At 53.9% G+C, this 17,521-nt stretch overlaps 1 protein-coding gene across 1 annotated transcript in view; it reads left to right on the top strand.

The window, feature by feature from the left end:
- Window positions 1-8,385: 8,385 nt before the first annotated feature.
- Window positions 8,386-17,521, top strand: part of RP2 (RP2 activator of ARL3 GTPase) — a 40,778-nt gene continuing 31,642 nt past the window's right edge. Inside the window, exon 1 of the mRNA XM_078883768.1 lies at window positions 8,386-9,454. Coding sequence (XP_078739894.1) covers window positions 9,317-9,454 — 138 coding nt within the window. The 5' untranslated portion in view covers window positions 8,386-9,316. The remainder of the gene's footprint in view (window positions 9,455-17,521) is intronic.

The following is a 17,521-nucleotide window of genomic DNA, read 5'->3' as shown; positions in this document are numbered from 1 at the left end:
AAAAACCTCACGACGTTTTAAGTCAAAATGCATCATTAAACACTCTCTGTCTGCACTCGCTTCGATTCCGATTCCCGTGGTGAGGTGACTTGGGCGATTGCGGAATCGATTCCCGTTGCAGTGGCGGGCGGGGGACAAGGCGTGAGAGGTGGGCGTAGTGGGGGGGGGGTTGAGGAGAGAATCGATTCCTGTTGGCGGTGATGGTTTAAGTGGGGAATCGATTCCGTGTTTATGGTTACTTCATCAGAATCAGCAGTAAAATAATCGATTAAAAAGACAGTAAGATCGTCGATTATAATACAGTAAGATAATCGATTAGAAAGACAGTAAGATCGTCGATTATAAATATAGTAAGATAATCGATTACAAACACACTAAGATAATCGATTACAAACACACTAAGATAATCGATTATAAATACAGTAAGAACAGGACCCTGCGGGGTGGCTGGTAGGAACGAATAACCAAAGAATATAAACATAATGTATTATTACACTTGTTTAGCCAGGAAAGCCCCACTGAGTCTGAAGGTTTTTGTAGGGTCCTGCCAAGTGTTTGCAGTAGGGGGCGATGTTGCTACACGGAATCGGACCATACGAAGGGAGAGTGTGAGGCCTAGTTCTAGGCTTTAGGCCTAGCTGTAGGCGTTAGGCCGCTGTGAGTTAATTTGTAATTTAAATGTTTTAATTATTTATGTAAAAGCTTTAAATGTAAATGTTTCTATTTAAAAACATCAGGGAATGTAACATTGTAAAACATTAACTCCCTTTCACACACGCGGGGGTACGATACGAAGGGAGAGTGTGAGGCCTAGTTCTAGGCTTTAGGCCTAGCTGTAGGCGTTAGGCCGCTGTGAGTTAATTTGTAATTTAAATGTTTTAATTATTTATGTAAAAGCTTTAAATGTAAATGTTTCTATTTAAAAACATCAGGGAATGTAACATTGTAAAACATTAACTCCCTTTCACACACGCGGGGGTACGATACGAAGGGAGAGTTTCAGGCCTAGTTCTAGGCTTTAGGCCTAGCTGTAGGCTTTAGGCCGCCGTGAGTTAATTTTTAAATTAAATGTTTTTATTATGTATGTAAAAGCTTTAAATTTAAATGTTTCTATTTAAAAGCATCAGGGAATGTAACATTGTTAAACATTAACTCCCTTGCACACACGCGGGGGTACGATACGAAGGGAGAGTGATAGGCGTAGTTCGAGGCTTTAGGCCTAGCTGTAGGCTTTAGGGCGCTGTGAGTAAAATTTGAATTTAAAAGTTTTAATTATAAAATTTGAATTTAAAAGTTTTAATTAAAAGCTATCTCAGGGAATTATAAGGGAATGTTACACTTGTTTAGCCAGGAAAACCTAATTAATATAAATGTTTTAATTAAAAGCTATCTGAGGGAATTATAAGGGAATGTTACACTTGTTTAGCCAGGAAAGCGTCACGGAGTCTAAAGGTTTTTGTAGGGTCATGCCAAGTGTTTGCAGTAGGGGGCGATTTTGCTACACGGTCGGATGGACGGTCGGACGGACGGACGATATAATCTATTGTAGGCTGGTCCACTTCGTTCCTACCAGTATAATCTCCATATATATAAAAAGCAAACTTGTGAATGTGTGTGTCTGTTCAAAATGTTTAGCGTTCTTCCCGGCATGCAACAAACTTGACATTTGCCATGAGAGTACTTTGCAGACGGTACACCACGCACACATTATTAAAAGACACTTTTGTATTTTGAGCGGTGACGTCACATTTGTGATGTCACCCGCACGCGCAAGCGTCACGCGGCGCGTCTGGTGACGTCACGCGGTGTGCCTGGTGACGTCACGCACCCCGCCCCCCCCACCTTCCACGGGTAAAGTGCCATTCAAATGTGTTGCAGGTCTAAGGCGTTCAGTCGTTTACTGCCGTACGCACCCTGAAAGTTGTGTGTGTCTGTGTGTGTGCGTGTGTGTGTGTGCGTGTGTGTGTGTGCGTGTGTGTGTGTGCGTGTGTGTGTCTGTGTGCGTGTGTGTGTGTGCGTGTGTGTGTGCGTGTGTGTGTGTGTGCGTGTGTGTGTGTGCGTGTGTATGTCTGTGTGCGTGTGTGCGTGTGTGTGTGTGCGTGTGTATGTCTGTGTGCGTGTGTGTGTACCTATGGGGAGCGATAGTGCAGCGGTTAGCGCGCTACGCGACACGAGTTCGATTCCCGCTGACGGCCAACACCAGTGACGATTATCTGAACCGGTCCAGGGCCTCCCCTAGGTCTACTCAGCCTCAAATGAGTACCTGGTGAGGTGTGTAAACATTTCCACTAGGGAGACAAAGGCGGTCGGGCGTGGTGCTGGCCACTCACACCCTCGTGTACCGTTTCGGCCTTCATAGGTGCTCGCTAACAGCACTTGCCCCTACAGTCTGTTAAGGCTATATGGGGGATCTTTATCTTTGTTGTGTGTGTACCTACGTGTAATAAAGGATTTGTCACACACTGCTGGTCTCTGTTGGTCTTTATTTAGCTTCTTCCTCGCACCCCGCTGGTCCCGACAGCGGGCCAGCGTCTCCCCACGTGCGCCCCGCACGCGCTCCCTCGTCAGCTCCTCCGCTCCCCCGCTCCGCACACCGCTGGTGGACGGTGTGGACGGTGTGGACGGTGTGCCGAAGCTCCTCCAGCCACGTGGCCGATGGCGCGGATCTCCCCTCCGTCCACCCAACGTAGTCCAACTTCGTGACTCTCCCAACTGACCCGGAGCCCTTCTGGGCTCCCCCTTATATCCCCTTCACCAGGTGATCCTGACTCCTCCCCTTCCGGCCTTCCCATACTGCCCTGCTGACTCCGCCCCCATTCATCTCGCTCCCCATTGGAGCTGCCGAGGTGAACGGCGGCCCCTCCCACACGCCCGGCAGACCAGGCTCCGCCCCCAATACCCCGGGCCGTGTGATTGGGCCAGAGCCCAGCAGCAGACCCTGTTTACGCTCGCATGACAGATGTCAGACTCCTGTGCAAACGCTCCACCATTACATCCGTCTGTCGGTGGTAGTGCGACGTACGTACTTTCTTTGATCCCAACAAATCACACACCTCCCGCAGCAATCTAGAAGGAAACATTCACCCTGATTGATCAGAAGGCGCTCAGAGGCCCCCTTGTCCATCACGTAGCCGTCGGGGATTGCCTCGGTGATGGTCGCCGCCGGCTGGTTGCGAAGCGGCCAGGCCATCGTCCGCCGTGAAAAATATTCGACGCTCCCCAGTAAATACTTACTCCCGCGAGGGCTGTTAGGAAATGGACCGAGGACATCAAGAGCGACCAGCTCATTTATGCGAGAAACTCGAATGGTGGACACCAGGGTTGAGACGGGGGTTTCTGCGGAGCGCACGGCACACACCCCTTCAACACACGAGTGACATCTTCCGCCATGCCGGGCCAGAAGAAGTCGAGCTTAAGTGCGGCTGGTGTCTTACGCACCCAGATGCGACAGTCGCTCGTGCACCGCCCAGATGACCTTACCCCGCAGGGCAGTGGGCACGACGATGTTGTAACAGCGCAACCCTCCGTCCCAACGCAACCCACCTCTGAGGATGACAGAGGCTGCACCCAGTCGATCCCCGCCCCCGTCCGCCCCTTGACACGGCGTCGCAACGTAAACAGGGAAGCGTGCTCCGCCTGGAGGCGTCCCCACTCCGCGTGGTCCAAGCCAGTAGCGGCGTCACACGCCTCAGGACCGTCGGCTGCATCGGAGGTTTCAACCTTGACCGACGCCGCCAGGGGAGGGGGGAGACCTACGGCAGGCGCCTCACTGCGCCCCGAGCCCCAGAAACACGCGACAGGGCACCCGTCGCTCGTTGGCAATCGCGACAGGGCGTCCGCGTCCGTGTGGCGGGTACCTTTGCGGTAGGAGACGGTAAAGGAATAGTCCTGGAGGACTTCCGACCATCGTGAAAGTTGGCCAGACGGCTGTCAAACGCACAGCGCGTACTGTAGGGCAGCATGGTCAGAGCGCACCAAGAAGCATCTTCCATGAAGATAGGGGCGATACTGTTGCACAAAAAAAAACTATAGGCAAAAGTTCCCCGCGTGCGACAAGGTGCCGCTGTTCGGCCGGAGACCGCACTCTGCTGCCACATGCTGCCACACTCTGCACGCCATCCACGGCTTGAGACAGAACAGCACCAATTCCGGTGTTGCTAGCGTCCGAATCAAGGATGAACGGCATGGAAAGTCAGGGTGTTGAAGGGGAGGGGCGTTCACCAAGCCATTCCAGAGCGCAACAAATGTGGCCTCCTCCTCCTCCCCCCAATGGAACTTCTGACCCTTTGCCATCAGGGCGTGGAGAGGTGTGGCGATAGTGGCGAACCCGGCGACAAAACGGCGGTAATGGGACGCAAAACCAACGAAACTCCGCACCTCCCTCACCGACGTGGGGTTTGGCCAAGAACGCACACACGCGATCTTGTCTGGGTCTGCCACTATCCCTGATTGACTGACTATGTGGCCAAGGTACCACACTGATTTTTGGAGCAGGTGACACTGCTGTGGTTTAAATTTGAGGTCCGCCGCACGCATCTTAAGAAAGACGGCACGTAACCGTTCCAGATGTTCTTTAAACGTATTGGGTAAAAGCGAAAACATCGTCCAGATATATCAGGCACGAGTCCCACTGGAGGCCAGCCAGAACCAGTTCCATCAATCGCTGGAATGTAGCCGGAGCAGAGTGAAGACCCATTGGAAGCCGATTAAATTCAAATATGCCTTGTGGACTCATCTAAGGGCAACTGCCAAAATCCCGATAGGAGGTCAAGATCTTCTTGGTTCTTTCGGTAAAGTCACGTAGAATGGAAATTATAAAATAATAAAAATAAAACATAATGAAATAATTCTCACGACGTTTCGGCCACAACGCAAGCAGCCATCCTCAGGTGGAGAACAGGTCTGTCGAGGAGACAGACTCTGTTTTATCGACAGACCTGTTCTCCACCTGAGGTCTGTCGATAAAACAGAGTCTGTCTTCTCGACAGACCTGTCCTCCACCTGAGGACGGCTGCTTGCGTTGTGGCCGAAATGTCGTGAGAATTATTTGATTGGTTTATTTTTATTATTTTATTACTTCCATTCTACGTGACTTTACCGAAAGAACCAAGAAGATGAATCCCTGCAGTCACGAAAGCTTTAAATCGAAAGGAGGTCAAGAGTCGAAAAATGATGTGCTCCTACCAGAGCATCCAGAGAATCGTCCATTCGAGGAAGGGGGAACGCGTCAGCTACAGAGATCTTATTAAGTTGACGGAAGTCAACACGGAAGCGCAAACTACCTTCTTGCTTTAAAAAAAAAACAATCGGGGCTCCCCAAGGGCTGGTGGATGGTGAGATCATATCGGCGGCCAACATCTCATCAACTGCCAGCCGTACGTGGTCTTTTTCTATGGGGCTCAGCCGGTAGGGGTTCTGCCGGATGGGAGCGGCGTCGCCCGTATCGATGTGGTGCTAAACACGTCGGAGAATTCACGCGAAAGCGCCCTCAACTCCCTCCACTGAGACTCGGGCAATCCAGAATTGTCAGAACAAAGCGATTCCATCCACTTTGCATCGGAAAGCTGTTGCCGCTCCATATTTGACGCGACCCCCACCCCGCCAACGATGACTGACACTTGTGTTGCTCCCGAAACGTCGAGATTTATTTTATTTTATACCCACGTGACTTTACCGAAAGAACCAAAGAGCTCTGACCAGGGGCTGACAGGTGAGTGAGTTGGTCTGTAACAAGGCAGGAGACTGACTAGGAGCTGACGGGTGAGTGAGTTGGTCTGTAACAAGGCAGGAGATGACTAGGAGCTGAGTGGTGAGTGAGTTGGTTTGTAACAAGGCAGGAGACTGACTAGGGGCTGAGTGGTGAGTGAGTTGGACTGTAACAAGGCAGGAGACTGACTAGGAGCTGAGTGGTGAGTGAGTTGGTCTGAAACAAGGCAGGAGACTGACTAGGGGCTGAGTGGTGAGTGAGTTGGACTGTAACAAGGCAGGAGACTGACTAGGAGCTGAGTGGTGAGTGAGTTGGTCTGAAACAAGGCAGGAGACTGACTAGGGGCTGAGTGGTGAGTGAGTTGGCCTGTAACAAGGCAGGAGACTGACTAGGAGCTGAGTGGTGAGTGAGTTGGTCTTTAACAAGGCAGGAGACTGACTAGGAGCTGAGTGGTGAGTGAGTTGGTCTGTAACAAGGCAGGAGACTGACTAGGAGCTGACGGGTGAGTGAGTTGGTCTGTAACAAGGCAGGAGACTGACTAGGGGCTGAGTGGTGAGTGAGTTGGTCTGTAACAAGGCAGGAGACTGACTAGGAGCTGAGTGGTGAGTGAGTTGGCCTGTAACAAGGCAGGAGACTGACTAGGAGCTGAGTGGTGAGTGAGTTGGTCTGTAACAAGGCAGGAGACTGACTAGGGGCTGAGTGGTGAGTGAGTTGGTCTGTAACAAGGCAGGAGACTGACTAGGAGCTGAGTGGTGAGTGAGTTGGTCTGTAACAAGGCAGGAGACTGACTAGGAGCTGAGTGGTGAGTGAGTTGGTCTGTAACAAGGCAGGAGACTGACTAGGAGCTGAGTGGTGAGTGAGTTGGTCTGTAACAAGGCAGGAGACTGACTAGGAGCTGAGTGGTGAGTGAGTTGGACTGTAACAAGGCAGGAGACTGACTAGGAGCTGACGGGTGAGTGAGTTGGTCTGTAACAAGGCAGGAGACTGACTAGGGGCTGAGTGGTGAGTGAGTTGGTCTGTAACAAGGCAGGAGACTGACTAGGAGCTGAGTGGTGAGTGAGTTGGTCTGTAACAAGGCAGGAGACTGACTAGGGGCTGAGTGGTGAGTGAGTTGGCCTGTAACAAGGCAGGAGACTGACTAGGAGCTGAGTGGTGAGTGAGTTGGTCTGTAACAAGGCAGGAGACTGACTAGGGGCTGAGTGGTGAGTGAGTTGGTCTGTAACAAGGCAGGAGACTGACTAGGAGCTGAGTGGTGAGTGAGTTGGTCTGTAACAAGGCAGGAGACTGACTAGGAGCTGAGTGGTGAGTGAGTTGGTCTGTAACAAGGCAGGAGACTGACTAGGAGCTGAGTGGTGAGTGAGTTGGACTGTAACAAGGCAGGAGACTGACTAGGAGCTGAGTGGTGAGTGAGTTGGTCTGTAACAAGGCAGGAGACTGACTAGGAGCTGAGTGGTGAGTGAGTTGGTCTGTAACAAGGTAGGAGACTGACTAGGATCTGACAGGTGAGTGAGTTGGTCTGTAACAAGGCAGGAGACTGACTAGGAGCTGACAGGTGAGTGAGTTGGTCTGTAACAAGGTAGGAGACTGACTAGGGGCTGAGTGGTGAGTGAGTTGGTCTGTAACAAGGCAGGAGACTGACTAGGATCTGACAGGTGAGTGAGTTGGTCTGTAACAAGGCAGGAGACTGACTAGGAGCTGAGTGGTGAGTGAGTTGGTCTGTAACAAGGCAGGAGACTGACTAGGAGCTGAGTGGTGAGTGAGTTGGTCTGTAACAAGGCAAGAGACTGACTAGGAGCTGAGTGGTGAGTGAGTTGGTCTTTAACAAGGCAGGAGACTGACTAGGAGCTGAGTGGTGAGTGAGTTGGTCTGTAACAAGGCAGGAGACTGACTAGGAGCTGAGTGGTGAGTGAGTTGGTCTGTAACAAGGCAGGAGACTGACTAGGGGCTGAGTGGTGAGTGAGTTGGTCTGTAACAAGGCAGGAGACTGACTAGGGGCTGACAGGTGAGTGAGTGGCCTTAATCGAAGTTGGCTTGTGGTTGTTGTTGTTGTTGTTTGACTTGCATCCCACTGGGATTTTTGCACACAGCGTTGGTGTACGGTGATTTTTTCTGCAATATGTTGCTGTCTTTTCTTGGATTTTCTGTTTGCACTTAGTCACATAGTCACTTTAAGATGTTTTTTGTTCATGTTTTCGTTTTTTGTTTGTTGCGGTTGCACCCGATTCAAGAGCCGAATGGCTCACAGGGCTATACCTAATTAATAAACTTGAACTGGAGTTGGTCTGTAACAAGGCAGGTCACTGATTATTTGGTGAACATTAAAACATTCACGATCACGGTTCGACAGCGACAATCGCAGCAATCTCGCGCTCAATCTGGCAGAGGTTTCTCACTGGGACAATTGTCGATCAAAGCGCTTCATCGCTCATCAGATTAATCCTCTTGGTGCAGTCTAAATACAGATTAGACTCCTGGCACAGACAGAGAGAGTCCCATGCCTTGCTGGTTACTCTAGCAGCAGCGTTGGCTGTGATTGCCAGGCTCTGACCTGCTGAGTCTCGGTGTGGCCGTGACTTCAAGAGCTTCATCGCTCATCAGATTCATTCTCCCGGTGCAGTCTAAGTCGAGATTAGACTCCTGGCATAGAGAGAGGGGGGGCACACCACTGCCGGTTGCCGTGGCAACAGCAGCAGCTACAGCAGCAGCAACTACAGCAGCAGCAGTAGTAACAACAGCAGCAGTAGCAGCAGCTGCAGCAGCAACAGCAGCTGCAGAAGTCACAGCAGCAGTAGTAGCAGCTCCAGTAGTAGTAGCGGCAGTAGTAGAGGCAGTAGCAGCAGTAGCAAGGCAGCGCTGCTGATCTGCGGGCGGAAGAGGTTCTTCACCAGCTTGTTTCACGATACCATCACCACAACAACAACTACTACCACCACCACACACACACACCATACACACACACCCACCACCACACACATACACACCACACACATACACACCGCACACACGCACCACCACACACACCACCACACACACCACCACATACACCACCACACACACCACCACACACACCACACACCACCACACACACCACACACACCACCACCACAGACAACCACCACACACACACCACCACCACACACACCACCACCACACACACCACCACCCACACCACCACCCACACACACACCACCACACACACCACCACCCACACACAACCACCACACACACACACCACACACAACAACCACCACACACACCACCACCACACACACCACCACCACACACACCACCACCACACACACCACCACCACACACACCACCACCACACACACCACCACCACACACACCACCACCACACACACCACCACCACACACACCACCACCACACACACCACCACCACACACACCACCACCACACACACACCCACCACACACACACACCACCACCACAGACCACCACCACCACACACCACCACCACCAGCACACACACCCACCACACACACCACCACCACACAGACAACCACCACACACAACAACCACACACACCACCACCACACACACACAACAACCACCACACAACAACCACCACCACACACACAGCAAGAGCTATGGGCTGTTTATTCTCAAAGAAATCGAGCAAAAAGAATCGTGGCGAGGGAGGAAAAGGCGGCGAAGAGGAGGAGGAGGCGGTGGCCGGGGTGGTAGCGGCTCCGCCAAAGCAGTACAGCTGGGACAAGCGCGAAAAGGTAACGAGGGGGTGGGGGGGGTAGCCCCGCGCTAGCCGAGCGTGGTGCACCAGAGCCCGCGCAGCGATTCAGGCAAGGCCGTAGGCTCCGTGGGGAGCACGCGCGGCCTCCGCTCCGCTTCAACCAGCCCGATCCGCTATTCGATAATAAAAAAAGGCGGAATGTTTAAAAAATTAAAAAAACAATTTAAAATAAATAAACGATTCGCCACGTCGGGTTTTAATCGTCAACCAAAGCCATCGCCACTCGCGTTGTGAATAATGAAATGTTATTTAATGTAAAGTGACCACAACGGGTTAGTTGCTGTGATTAAGTTACTAACCGCGTTTAGTGTTGACGTGATGACACTAAATCTCGACTAAATTATATTCACGTCGTCATCTGAGCCCCAACAACAAACTCGATTATGAAATCCCCTTGCGTTTAGCCACCCAGCCAGTGTAGTGTAGTGTATAGTAGTGTATAGTGTAGTGTAATTAGTGTGTATAGTGTAGTGTATAGTGTATAGTAGTGTAGTGTGTAGTGTATAGTAGTGTATAGTGTAGTGGTGTTGTAGTGTAGTGTGTAGTAGTGTGTAGTGTATAGTGTGTAGTAGTGTATAGTGTAGTGTATTGTATAGTGTAGTAGTGTAGTGTATAGTAGTGTTGTGTAATTAGTGTGTATAGTGTAGTGTATAGTAGTGTAGTGTATACTAGTGTAGTGAGTTCAGGGAGACGACGTCGGAGTTGAGGCACACTCTTTTTATTAACTCAAGGACAGACACAATAGTTGAAGGGGTAACGGCCCCTTCACCCGTACTATGTGGGGAACCACCCTAGTACTAAGCCCTCTGTCCTGCTCCCCAGTCCTCCTCTAATGGGCTACGGGAGGCTGTCTGATCTGGCCCTGGTAAGCACAGATCTCGGCACCAGCTAAGCCGGCCCAGCCCTTACAAGGGCAGAGGTCCGGGAGCTCTTGGGCCACGCCGCTGGCTTACCCAGCTCGGCCCTGACAAGGGCAGCGAGACAGGGGAGTCCCAGGGCCTAATCTCAGAGACTTCAGTCTTCACTGGTCAGCTTCGTGTCGAACTGGCCCCGAGCTCTCTGGCTCCCCGCCTTTTATAGAGATCCCCTCGGAGGGGCGGGGTTATGGGGGATCACAGAGCCCCCATGGCCCCCCAGTGGTTAACGGATGCGGACGTCGGTGTGGCCACCCGTGTGTGCGGGTGCAGACACCCCTGTGTTTCTTGTCCGCCTTTACTCCCGTAATAACCCCTACACTAGTGTAGTGTATAGTAGTGTAGTGTATAATAGTGTATAGTGGTGTAGTAGTGTAGTGTATAGTAGTATAGTGTATAGTAGTGTAGTGTATAGTAGTGTATAGTAGTGTAGTGAATAGTAGTGTAGTATATAGTGTGTAGTAGTGTATAGTGTAGTGTATAGGGTAGTGTATAGGGTAGTGTATAGTGTAGTATATAGTATAGTATATAGTGTAGTGTATAGTAGTGTAGTGTATTGTAGTGTAGTGTATAGTGTAGTGTATAGTGTAGTAGTATATAGTGTAGTGTAGTGTATAGTGCGTAGTGTATGGTGTAGTGTATAGTGTAGTGTATAGTGGGTAGTAGTGTATAGTGTAGTGTATAGTAGTGTATAGTAGTATAGTGTATAGTAATATAGTGTGTAGTGCATAGTGTAGTGTATAGCAGTATAGTGTGTAGTGTATAGTGTAGTGTATAGTAGTATATAGTATATGGTAGTGTACAGTGTAGTGTAGTAGTGTATAGTGTAGTGTATAGTAGTGTATTGTGTAGTGTGTAGTGTAATGTAGTGTGTAGTGTATAGTAGTGTGTAGTGTAGTGTGTAGTGTATTGTAGTGTATAGTAGTATAGTGTAGTGTGTAGTGTGTAGTAGTATACAGTGTATGGTAGTGTACAGTGTAGTGTGTAGTAGTGTACAGTGTCGTGTCTGTATCTTGAACTTCTTGGGCACAGTACGTAGCCGACCAACAACAACAACGAGAAGTAGAAGTTCTACAGGAATGACTTTCTCATTCTAGATGATGATGATGACGATGATGATGTGAAAGTTCCAGTAACTTCCTAATGTCAGAAGGAAGTGCGTTCCAGATGGCTGTAGAAGCGCTTCTGAAAGTGGCACGCGATGACGATGCCGTGGCCACCGGCTTTGTTCGATGGCGAGCCAAAAGAGTCGTGGAGAGTGTCGTGTTTAATAGCATAACGTGGTAAAAAGTGTAGCAGATGCTGTAGTGTATAGTGTAGGGTATAGTGTTGTGCGTAGTAGAAACTATAGTGTAGTGTATTGTAGTGTATAGTGTTGTGTATAGTGTAGTGTAATAATTTAAACTATAGTGTAATATATAGTGTAGTGTATAGTGTAATAATATAAACTATGGTGTAGTGTATAGTGTAGTGTATTGTAGTGTATAGTGTCGTGCATTGTAGAAACTATAGTGTAGTGTATAGTGTAGTGTATTTTAGTGTATAGTGTAGTAGTATATAGTGTAGTGTATTGTAGTGTATAGTGTAATAATATCTACTATAGTGTAGTGTATAGTAGTGTATAGCAGAGGTGGGACAAAGTCATTGTTATGCAAGTCCAAGTCGAGTCGCAAGTCATCAAATTCATGACTCGAGTCTGACTCGAGTCCAAGTCACATGACTCGAGTCCACATCTCATAGGTGGGACAAAGTCATTGTTATGCAAGTCCAAGTCGAGTCGCAAGTCATCAAATTCATGACTCGAGTCTGACTCGAGTCCAAGTCACATGACTCGAGTCCACACCTCTGGTGTATAGTGTAGTGTTTAATGTAGTATATAGTGTAATAATATAAACTATAGTGTAGTGTATAGTGTAGTGTATAGTGTAATAATATCTACTATAGTGTAGTGTATAGTGTAGTCACCACGGCGTCCGTGCCAGGCTAGGTGCCACTTTGAGGGAGCCACGTGTCGAAGGCTCGCTGCTGACAGGAGGTCACGTGACAGACCCAGCAAGTGCCGTGGGTTGACTGCTGTGCCAGGCTAGGTGCATGAGGAGGAGGTCACGGGACAGACCCTGCAGGTGCCATGGGTTGACTGCTGTGCCAGGCTAGGTGCATGAGGAGGAGGTCACGGGACAGACCCAGCAGGTGCCGTGGGTTGTACTGCTGTGCCAGGCTAGGTGCAGCAAGAGGTCACGGGACAGGCCCTGCAGGTGCCATGGGTTGACTGCTGTGCCAGGCTAGGTGCAGGAGGAGGAGGTCACGGGACAGACCCAGCAGGTGCCATGGTTTGACTGCTGTGCCAGGCTAGGTGCAGGAGGAGGAGGTCACAGGACAGACCCTGCAGGTGCCATGGGTTGACTGCTGTGCCAGGCTAGGTGCAGGAGGATGAGGTCAAGTGACAGACCCTGCAGGTGCCATGAGTTGACTGCTGTACCAGGCTAGGTGCAGGAGGAGGAGGTCACGGGACAGACCCAGCAGGTGCTATGGGTTGGCTGCTCTGCCAGGCTAGGTGCAGGAGGAGGAGGTCACGGGACAGACCCGGCAGGTGCCGTGGGTTGACTGCTGTGCCAGGCTAGGTGCAGGAGGAGGAGGTCACGGGACAGACCCTGCAGGTGCCGTGGGTTGACCGCTGTGCCAGGCTAGGTGCAGGAGGAGGAGGTCACGGGACAGACCCTGCAGGTGCCGTGGGTTGGCTGCTGTGCCAGGCTAGGTGCAGCAGGAGGAGGTCACGAGACAGACCCTGCAGGTGCCATGGGTTGGCTGCTGTGCCAGGCTAGGTGCAGGAGGAGGAGGTCACGGGACAGACCCAGCAGGTGCCATGGGTTGACTGCTGTGCCAGGCTAGGTGCAGGAGGAGGAGGTCACGGGACAGATCCAGCAGGTGCCGTGGGTTGACTGCTGTACCAGGCTAGGTGCAGGAGAAGGAGGCCACGGGACAGACCCAGCAGGTGCCGTGGGTTGACTGCTGTACCAGGCTAGGTGCAGCAGGAGGAGGTCACGGGACAGACCCAGCAGGTGCCATGGTTTGACTGCTGTGCCAGGCTAGGTGCAGCAGGAGGTCACGGGACAGACCCAGCAGGTGCCATGGGTTAACTGCTGTGCCAGGCTAGGTGCAGGAGGAGGAGGTCACGGGACAGACCCAGCAGGTGCCATGGGTTGACTGCTGTGCCAGGCTAGGTGCAGGAGGAAGAGGTCACGGGACAGACCCAGCAGGTGCCGTGGGTTGACTGCTGTGCCAGGCTAGGTGCAGGAGGAGGAGGAGGTCACGTGACAGACCCGGCAGGTGCCATGGGTTGACTGCTGTGCCAGGCTACTTGCAGGAGGAGGAGGTCACGGGACAGACCCAGCAGGTGCCGTGGGTTGGCTGCTGTGCCAGGCTAGGTGCAGGAGGAGGAGGTTACGGGACAGACCCAGCAGGTGTCATGGGTTGACTGCTGTGCCAGGCTAGGTGCAGGAGGAGGAGGTCACGGGACAGACCCAACAGGTGCCATGGGTTGACGGCTGTGCCAGGTTAGGTGCAGGAGGAGGTCACGGGACAGACCCTGCAGGTGCCATGGGTTGCCTGCTGTGCCAGGCTAGGTGCAGGAGGAGGTCACGGGACAGACCCTGCAGGTGCCGTGGGTTGGCTGCTGTGCCAGGCTAGGTGCAGCAGGAGGAGGTCACGGGACAGACCCAGCAGGTGCCATGGGTTGACTGCTGTGCCAGGCTATGTTCAGGAGGAGGAGGTCACGGGACAGACCCAGCAGGTGCCGTGGGTTGACTGCTGTGCCAGGCTAGGTGCAGCAGGAGGAGGTCACGGGACAGACCCAGCAGGTGCCATGGGTTGACTGCTGTGCCAGGCTATGTGCAGGAGGAGGAGGTCACGGGACAGACCCAGCAGGTGCCGTGGGTTGACTGCTGTACCAGGCTAGGTGCAGCAGGAGGAGGTCACGGGACAGACCCAGCAGGTGCCATGGTTTGACTGCTGTGCCAGGCTAGGTGCAGCAGGAGGTCACGGGACAGACCCAGCAGATGCCATGGGTTGACTGCTGTGCCAGGCTAGGTGCAGGAGGAGGAGGTCACGGGACAGACCCAGCAGGTGCCATGGGTTGACTGCTGTGCCAGGCTAGGTGCAGGAGGAAGAGGTCACGGGACAGACCCAGCAGGTGCCGTGGGTTGACTGCTGTGCCAGGCTAGGTGCAGGAGGAGGAGGTCACGTGACAGACCCGGCAGGTGCCATGGGTTGACTGCTGTGCCAGGCTAGGTGCAGGAGGAGGAGGTCACGGGACAGACCCAGCAGGTGCCGTGGGTTGGCTGCTGTGCCAGGCTATGTGCAGCAGGAGAAGGTTACGGGACAGACCCCGCAGGTGCCGTGGGTTGGCTGCTGTGCCAGGCTAGGTGCAGCAGGAGGAGGTCACGGGACAGACCCCGCAGGTGCCGTGGGTTGGCTGCTGTGCCAGGCTAGGTGCAGGAGGTCACGGGACATACCCAGCAGGTGCCATGGGTTGACTGCTGTGCCAGGCTAGGTGCAGGAGGAGGAGGTCACGGGACATACCCTGCAGGTGCCATGGGTTGGCTGCTGTGCCAGGCTAGGTGCAGGAGGAGGAGGAGGTCACGGGACAGACCCTGCAGGTGCCACTGGTTGACTGCTGTGCCAGGCTAGGTGCAGGAGGAGGAGGTCACGGGACAGACCCTGCAGGTGCCATGGGTTGACTGCTGTGCCAGGCTAGGTGCAGGAGGAGGAGGTCACAGGACAGACCCAGAAGGTCCCATGGGTTGACTGCTGTGCCAGGCTAGGTGCAGCAGGAGATCACGGGACAGACCCTGCAGGTGCCATGGGTTGACTGCTGTGCCAGGCTAGGTGCAGGAGGAGGAGGTCACGTGACAGACCCGGCAGGTGCCATGGGTTGACTGCTGTGCCAGGCTAGGTGCAGGAGGAGGAGGTCACGGGACAGACCCAGCAGGTGCCGTGGGTTGGCTGCTGTGCCAGGCTAGGTGCAGCAGGAGGAGGTTACGGGACAGACCCCGCAGGTGCCGTGGGTTGGCTGCTGTGCCAGGCTAGGTGCAGCAGGAGGAGGTCACGGGACAGACCCCGCAGGTGCCGTGGGTTGGCTGCTGTGCCAGGCTAGGTGTAGGAGGTCACGGGACAGACCCAGCAGGTGCCATGGGTTGACTGCTGTGCCAGGCTAGGTGCAGGAGGAGGAGGTCACGGGACATACCCTGCAGGTGCCATGGGTTGGCTGCTGTGCCAGGCTAGGTGCAGGAGGAGGATGAGGTCACGGGACAGACCCTGCAGGTGCCACTGGTTGACTGCTGTGCCAGGCTAGGTGCAGGAGGAGGAGGTCACGGGACAGACCCTGCAGGTGCCGTGGGTTGACTGCTGTGCCAGGCTAGGTGCAGCAGGAGATCACGGGACAGACCCTGCAGGTGCCATGGGTTGACTGCTGTGCCAGGCTAGGTGCAGGAGGAGGAGGTCACGGGACAGACCCTGCAGGTGCCATGGGTTGACTGCTGTGCCAGGCTAGGAGCAGGAGGAGGTCACGGGACAGACCCTGCAGGTGCCGTGGGTTGGCTGCTGTGCCAGACTAGGTGCAGCAGGAGGAGGTCACGGGACAGACCCTGCAGGTGCCGTGGGTTGACTGCTGTTCCAGGCTAGGTGCAGCAGGAGGAGGTCACGGGACAGACCCCGCAGGTGCCGTGGGTTGGCTGCTGTGCCAGGCTAGGTGCAGGAGGTCACGGGACAGACCCAGCAGGTGCCATGGGTTGACTGCTGTGCCAGGCTAGGTGCAGGAGGAGGAGGTCACGGGACATACCCTGCAGGTGCCATGGGTTGGCTGCTGTGCCAGGCTAGGTGCAGGAGGAGGAGGTCACGGGACAGACCCTGCAGGTGCCACTGGTTGACTGCTGTGCCAGGCTAGGTGCAGGAGGAGGAGGTCACGGGACAGACCCAGCAGGTGCCGTGGGTTGACTGCTGTGCCAGGCTAGGTGCAGCAGGAGGAGGTCACGGGACAGACCCCGCAGGTGCCGTGGGTTGGCTGCTGTGCCAGGCTAGGTGCAGGAGGTCACGGGACAGACCCTGCAGGTGCCATGGGTTGACTGCTGTGCCAGGCTAGTTGCAGGAGGAGGAGGTCACGGGACATACCCTGCAGGTGCCATGGGTTGGCTGCTGTGCCAGGCTAGGTGCAGGAGGAGGAGGAGGTCACGGGACAGACCCTGCAGGTGCCACTGGTTGACTGCTGTGCCAGGCTAGGTGCAGGAGGAGGAGGTCACGGGACAGACCCTGCAGGTGCCATGGGTTGACTGCTGTGCCAGGCTAGGTGCAGGGGGTCACAGGACAGACCCAGAAGGTGCCATGGGTTGACTGCTGTGCCAGGCTAGGTGCAGCAGAAGCTCACGGGACAGACCCTGCAGGTGCCATGGGTTGACTGCTGTGCCAGGCTAGGTGCAGGAGGAGGAGGTCACGGGACAGACCCAGCAGGTGCCATGGGTTGACTGCTGTGCCAGGCTAGGTGCAGGAGGAGGTCACGGGACAGACCCTGCAGGTGCCGTGGGTTGGCTGCTGTGCCAGGCTAGGGGCAGCAGGAGGAGGTCACGGGACAGACCCTGCAGGTGCCGTTGGTTGACTGCTGTTCCAGGCTAGGTGCAGCAGGAGGAGGTCACGGGACATACCCTGCAGGTGCCATGGGTTGGCTGCTGTGCCAGGCTAGGTGCAGGAGGAGGAGGAGGTCACGGGACAGACCCTGCAGGTGCCACTGGTTGACTGCTGTGCCAGGCTAGGTGCAGGAGGAGGAGGTCACGGGACAGACCCTGCAGGTGCCATGGGTTGACTGCTGTGCCAGGCTAGGTGCAGGAGGAGGAGGTCACAGGACAGACCCAGAAGGTCCCATGGGTTGACTGCTGTGCCAGGCTAGGTGCAGCAGGAGATCACGGGACAGACCCTGCAGGTGCCATGGGTTGACTGCTGTGCCAGGCTAGGTGCAGGAGGAGGAGGTCACGTGACAGACCCGGCAGGTGCCATGGGTTGACTGCTGTGCCAGGCTAGGTGCAGGAGGAGGAGGTCACGGGACAGACCCAGCAGGTGCCGTGGGTTGGCTGCTGTGCCAGGCT

Source organism: Lampetra fluviatilis, chromosome 73 (genome assembly GCF_964198595.1).
Source record: "Lampetra fluviatilis chromosome 73, kcLamFluv1.1, whole genome shotgun sequence".
Classification (NCBI taxonomy): Eukaryota; Metazoa; Chordata; class Hyperoartia; order Petromyzontiformes; family Petromyzontidae; genus Lampetra; species Lampetra fluviatilis.
This window is presented reverse-complemented; position numbering and strand designations above follow the sequence as displayed.